The sequence below is a fragment of the Zea mays genome, chromosome 1 (assembly GCF_902167145.1).
Source record: "Zea mays cultivar B73 chromosome 1, Zm-B73-REFERENCE-NAM-5.0, whole genome shotgun sequence".
Classification (NCBI taxonomy): Eukaryota; Viridiplantae; Streptophyta; class Magnoliopsida; order Poales; family Poaceae; genus Zea; species Zea mays.
This window is the reverse complement of record NC_050096.1, coordinates 89608337-89613875: the sequence shown is the minus strand read 5'-3', so window position 1 is coordinate 89613875 and position 5539 is coordinate 89608337. Positions and strand designations below refer to the sequence as shown.

At 59.8% G+C, this 5539-nt stretch overlaps 1 protein-coding gene across 1 annotated transcript; it reads left to right on the top strand.

Annotated features, from left to right (window-relative positions):
* Positions 1-824: 824 nt before the first annotated feature.
* On the top strand, positions 825-3404 carry LOC100274201 (Scarecrow-like protein 6). The gene has a single exon (NM_001148573.2). It carries the CDS (start codon positions 1084-1086, stop codon positions 3019-3021), a length of 1938 nt encoding a protein of 645 aa, NP_001142045.2. The 5' UTR covers positions 825-1083; the 3' UTR covers positions 3022-3404.
* Positions 3405-5539: the final 2135 nt, after the last annotated feature.

The following is a 5539-nucleotide window of genomic DNA, read 5'->3' as shown; positions in this document are numbered from 1 at the left end:
AGAGATAAAGTTTTCTTCTCCACATAGATTTATCAACACCTCTATCTGCAAGATACATGAACCGTCTCTGAACCTCTGCTCTTTTTCTCCTACGCTGCTAGCGCGCGCGATACATCAATCCAACCTTTTTTTTTCCTCCTACGATGCTACGTTTTAAGTGTTAACAAGCCATAACTTTTTAAATTTCTCCGAGGCTATGTATATGTATATGGACATAATTTTTATATTTTAGACTACGCTATTTATAAAACGAAGTTTAAAATAGAAAATAGGATTAAAATCAACCGAACAGCAGGCTTGCCGTGCTGTTTATAACTTCCTTAGAAATGAATTAACTATCCTAGGATTGCCGTGCCTCTACCAAGATCATTCACCATAGGCAAAGTGAGCATTGCTGGGTGGCCAGCTAAGAATGATAGAATAGAAGCTAGCGTACAGTTGCTCGAACAGTATTATGTCTGCGGAAATGTCTCTTTTCCCTGCACCATGCATCGGGAATTTTGCACAGCGCAGCCTTTTGTACCAAAACGAGAGCTACACAGTGCCAAAGCCTCCCTCCCTTTGAGCATTTTTTTATTTGTTCCTAAGGAAATCTTTACTCCTCTACTACTGCATGGACGGAGGGATAAAGCGATGTAGAGAGAGATGATAGAGAGAGGCCAGTAGGAGGAGGAGGAAGGCAAGTCCTCGGCGGGGACGGGGAGGCCACCCCCAACTTTATTGCCTTTTTCATGTTGTACGCTATCATTTCGAGATCAAGACGCTGCCAGGAGAATAAAAAACTCTCTCCTCCCCCACATCCCTCCTCACACCCCCTCTCATCACAAATTCACAAGACGAGAGACAGAAGAGGAGGTAGTAGAGAGAGAAGGGCCGAGTAAGTAGGTGGGTAGTACGGGAGCGTACCGAATGATGATGAGTCCTTGGACTCTACAACAGCCAAGCGCTATCTGAAGCGAGAAGAGAAGCAACCAGCCCGTAGGACAAGACGTGTCGGGAGGAGGAAGAACAAGTAGCCAGGGAGCAGCAGCCATCGCCATTCCTGCCTGGTTTTGCTCCTGCTGTTATGAGGAGCTGGACTAGATGAGGGGAATGCTCTTTGCTGGTAGCGCACGAGAAGGGCACGCGGGGACACTGCTGCAACTGCAACTGCAACACCAACGACAGGGGCTCGCCGCCGGCAAAGTCTCAGGCGCCGGCGACCTCTGGGAGCCCACCTCGGTGCTTGACCGCCGACACAGCCCCAGCCCGAGCCCGCCGACCTCGGTTCCCACGCTGTCGTCGCCCCTGGGCGCCGCGACCGCCGGTGTGGCGGCCCTCGCCGGTGCTAACGCCAAGAACGTCTCCCCGCCGCCGGTGGCGGCGGCGGCATGGCCAGGGGGAGGAGGGGCGGAGGAGGCCGTGGCGGGGGGCAAGGAGGAGTGGCAGCTCACACCGCTTGACATGGGCCTTGGCGCCGGCGAGGGGTGGGACGCGGCCGACGCCGCGGCGCCGCCGGGGCTCGCCCCCGACCACACCTTCCTCAGGTGGATCATCGGCGGCGAGGACGCGTCTGCGGCCATGGGGTCTGTCATGGACCCGCCGGTCCTTGAGCTGGACCACGCGCCGTCCATGATGTCGCCGGCGTTTGGGTCCACCATGCCGTTCGCGCCGGCCATGGAGGACGCCAAGCCGGTGCCCTTCGGCCACACGCCCAACTTCCTGCTCCACCACTGCCACCAGCACCACCCCCAGCCGCACGCCGCCTTCTTCGGCTCGCACCCGTCCCTGGACGCGGCGCCGCAGCCGAAGCGACCACACCCGATGGCCGGGGCGCCGGCGCCGAAGCTGCCGTCTTTCCCTGGGCCTGTCGCCCAGGCGGGCGGCGGGTTCGCGTCGGCCTTGAAGCCCAAGGCGGAGGCGGGTAACGACGAGGCGGCCGCTGCGGTGGACCAGCTTGCCGAGGCGGCCAGACTTGCCGAGGCCGGCGACGCCTTCGGCGCCCGCGAGATATTGGCGCGGCTCAATTATCGGCTCCCCGCCGTGCCCACGGCCGGGACGCCGCTGCTCCGCTCGGCCTTCTACTTCAAGGAGGCCCTGCGCGTTGCGCTCTCCCCGACCGGCGAGGCCCTTGCGCCCCCGGCGGTGTCGACGCCGTACGACGTGGTCCTGAAGCTCGGCGCGTACAAGGCCTTCTCCGAGGTGTCCCCCGTGCTCCAGTTCGCGCACCTGACCTGCGTGCAGGCGGTGCTGGACGAGCTCGGGGCCGCCGGGCGCATCCACGTGCTGGACCTGGACATCGGCATGGGCGAGCAGTGGGCGTCGCTGATGCAGGAGCTGGCGCAGCGCAGCCCCGCGGCGACGCTCAAGGTGACCGCATTGGTGTCGCCGGCGTCGCACCACCCGCTGGAGCTGAACCTCATCCACGAGAACCTGTCGGGCTTCGCCCGCGAGCTCGGCGTGTTCCTCCAGTTCGCGGCGTACAACGTGGACGCCCTGGACCCCGCGGAGCTGGTGGCCATCACCAGCGGCGACGCCGTGGCCGTCCACCTCCCCGTGGGGTCGGCCCACGTGGCCGCAATGCCGGCCGTGCTCCGCCTCGTGAAGCGGCTCGGCGCCAAGGTGGTGGTGTCCGTGGACCGCGGCTGCGACCGCACGGAGCTGTCGTTCAGCACGCACCTGTTACAGGCGTTCCAGTCCTGCGTGTCCCTGCTGGACTCCATCGACGCCGTGGGGGGCGCGGACGCCGAGGCGGTCGGCAGGATCGAGCGCTTCATGGTCCAGCCCGACGTGGAGCGGCGCGTAGTGTCGCGCCACCGCGCGGCAGTGGCCGTGGACAAGCCGCCGCCGCTGCCGTGGCGGACCGTGCTCGCGTCGGCGGGGTTCGTGCCGGTGCAGGCCAGCACGTTCGCCGAGTCGCAGGCCGAGGCCCTACTCAAGCGGATGGCGCTGATGGGGTTCCGCGTCGAGAAGCGCGGCGGCGCGCTCTGCCTCTACTGGCAGCGCGGCGAGCTGGTCTCCGTGTCGGCGTGGCGGTGCTGACCGCCGGGAGTACGCCGCCGCCGCCGCAACCAAGAGCCAGCCGTGAATCTACCACAAGCCCGGGTTAGCTAGGACTAATGATCCTACTACTGCAAGCAAAAAAAATATTTTCCACCGTCGTCGTTTGTAACGATCTCATCTGGTCTGGTCTCGTCTGTCTGCTTATTAGTGTGTCCTACCCGATTAATCGTGGAGTACGTCGTCCGTTGCCTGGCTTTGCAGCCTCGGTGGGCTCTGCTCATGTTGATTTGCGGAGCGCGCCGTGGTTTGCAGGTTGTAAAACGTAGGCGTGGTGCAGTGCAGTGACCAGCGCATCCTACCGCCCGTCGTGTTGCTACTCTTTTTTTTCCATTGCTGTGAAATCAATTAATGGTTATGGCGTTTGAAAATGTCCCGTTTTCTGCAAATCCCGCAACTACCAAGGCATGAATCTGAAACTAGCAAGGCGTGTTCATACGAAACCCATGCAAAAAAAAGGTCGTCTGAGTTACAGAGGAAAAAAAAGATCGTTCGAGAACGCGCGGGAGCAGACACCTGGCGACGAAGAAGGGCGGGTCCGGGACCGGAAGAGAGAGAGGGGTCTCCCTGCAACTAGACAAGTGGACGGCGGAGAAGAAGAGTCTCCCGCAGCAATGGCGCGAGCGAAACAGAAAAAACAACAACGATCGGGAATAAAGCGGCCACCACATGAGCGCCCCCGCCGGAAGAGCAAGCATAAAGGCGGCCGGCAAAATTTTGTTCTTCACACACGGTGAGATTCCGATCTGCACTTGGCGGCGAGATATATACAGGCTAGGACTAGGACGCTCCGGTTGCTTAGCCTCCCTCCTAAGCAAGCTGTGGCATCGGGTGGCTTCAGCGAGGCTCTGAATCTACCTGTCCATTATCTTCCCCCCCTCCCCCGTTGATTGTTCCGGTATCATCAGTCAGCCAGACAGAAGCTGTGCTTTTCGCTAATGCTCCAGGCTGACAGAAGTGTTTACGACCATTATCTTGTTCCATCAGATGCTGCTGGTACCCCCCCTCCCCCCCAAAAAAAAGAAGCTAGGATCATTCGCACCGCTAGGATGCAAGTTCTAATCCCTTGAGGTTATGTTGTATGATCTGACAGAAAGAAAGAAATAAGATAAACTCGTGCAGTTAACCCTCTGGCTTGGTGTGTGCACTGCACCCACCGCTCCTCGTCCTCCACGGGCTGCCCACCGCGAAGCTCAAAAGTGAGCGCATTACAGGCGAAGCAGAGATGCTAAACCAAGCAAGTTCCCGCGTCTACTGGACTCCTGCCAAGACAAACGGAGGAACCCCGTGGGAGCGAGTGTACGTTCCCGGTGTCCGTCCATGACACTGTCGCTTGGCGATCCAAGGACATATGCCGGGGTGGGGGCGGCCTGCTCCTGCAATGCATTGTCTTGTCGTCATGATGGAATTCCTCGCACAGCGGGGGGGGGGGGGGGGGGGGGGGGGGGGGGGGGGGGGGGCAGCATGAACCGAATCGCCTGCTTGTTCTGTTCTCGTCCCTCTCTTCTTCTTCTGATTGTTCTCCTGCCTGCCTGGCTGCTGCAGATGCAAAGACGGTAATCATCGTGGAAAGCGCCGGCGCTTTGCAGAAGCGACGGCGGCACAGCATCTCATCTCTCCCTCGAGCCCGCGAAGGACGACGATGAGGAAGGCCCTCCTCTGCTACCGTGTAGTCTCTGCGGGAATATATTGATGCCGAATGAAGAGTGAACGATACGCCCCCCCAGCAAACTGTTGGGTTTCAGCAAGAGGGTTCATGTACAGCCTTTATGCTTCCAACTCCTCTCTGGATTGACGTAGGATTCTACATGAACAAAGCTCGCAGCAGGAGCCCCTCGACTTTAGCACACACACAGTACGTTCGCACGAGGGAGAACGGCGGCCACAGGGAGAGAACTCCACGCCGGAACCCGGAAGCCAGGCAGAAGATCCAACACCGGGCCGCTGAACCAAGAGAGCATGGAGCCGGAGCATGTGGGCCACGGAGAAATTTTAGCTGCGTCCCTGTGCTGTGCTGTCTGTCCTTCGCAGTCCACAGCTCAGCTCAGCTCAGCTCCCAGTCCCAAGCCGTGTTGTTGTTCCCTGCTCTGCTTCCGCGTGCGGGTGAACCTGTTGACCACACCACACCACGCACGCAGCCCCCCTCCCCCACCCCGCGCCACGCTGCCACCGGCCCACCCACCGCCGCCCAGCATCGGGGATCCAATCCCAACTCGTGCCGGGGCCTGCTGTACTTTACATATGCATGCATCCTCCTCAGTGTTGTTGGCCAACGCATGTGGCTCGTGCCGTGTCACCGGCTGCTGGATCCCGTCGGCTTCGTTTTCCCTTCGTTGTTTCACGTTGCCACAAACAAGTACTGGTAGGAGTTTTTTTTTTCTTCCACAGATCTTGCAGGACGAAGAGTCCCAGAGAAACTTCCCGGGAAGCTTCATCTTCCAGTTCCAGCGCCGCTGAACGCTAAACGAGCACCGCTCCCCGCATGCCTGCAGCCTGCGGC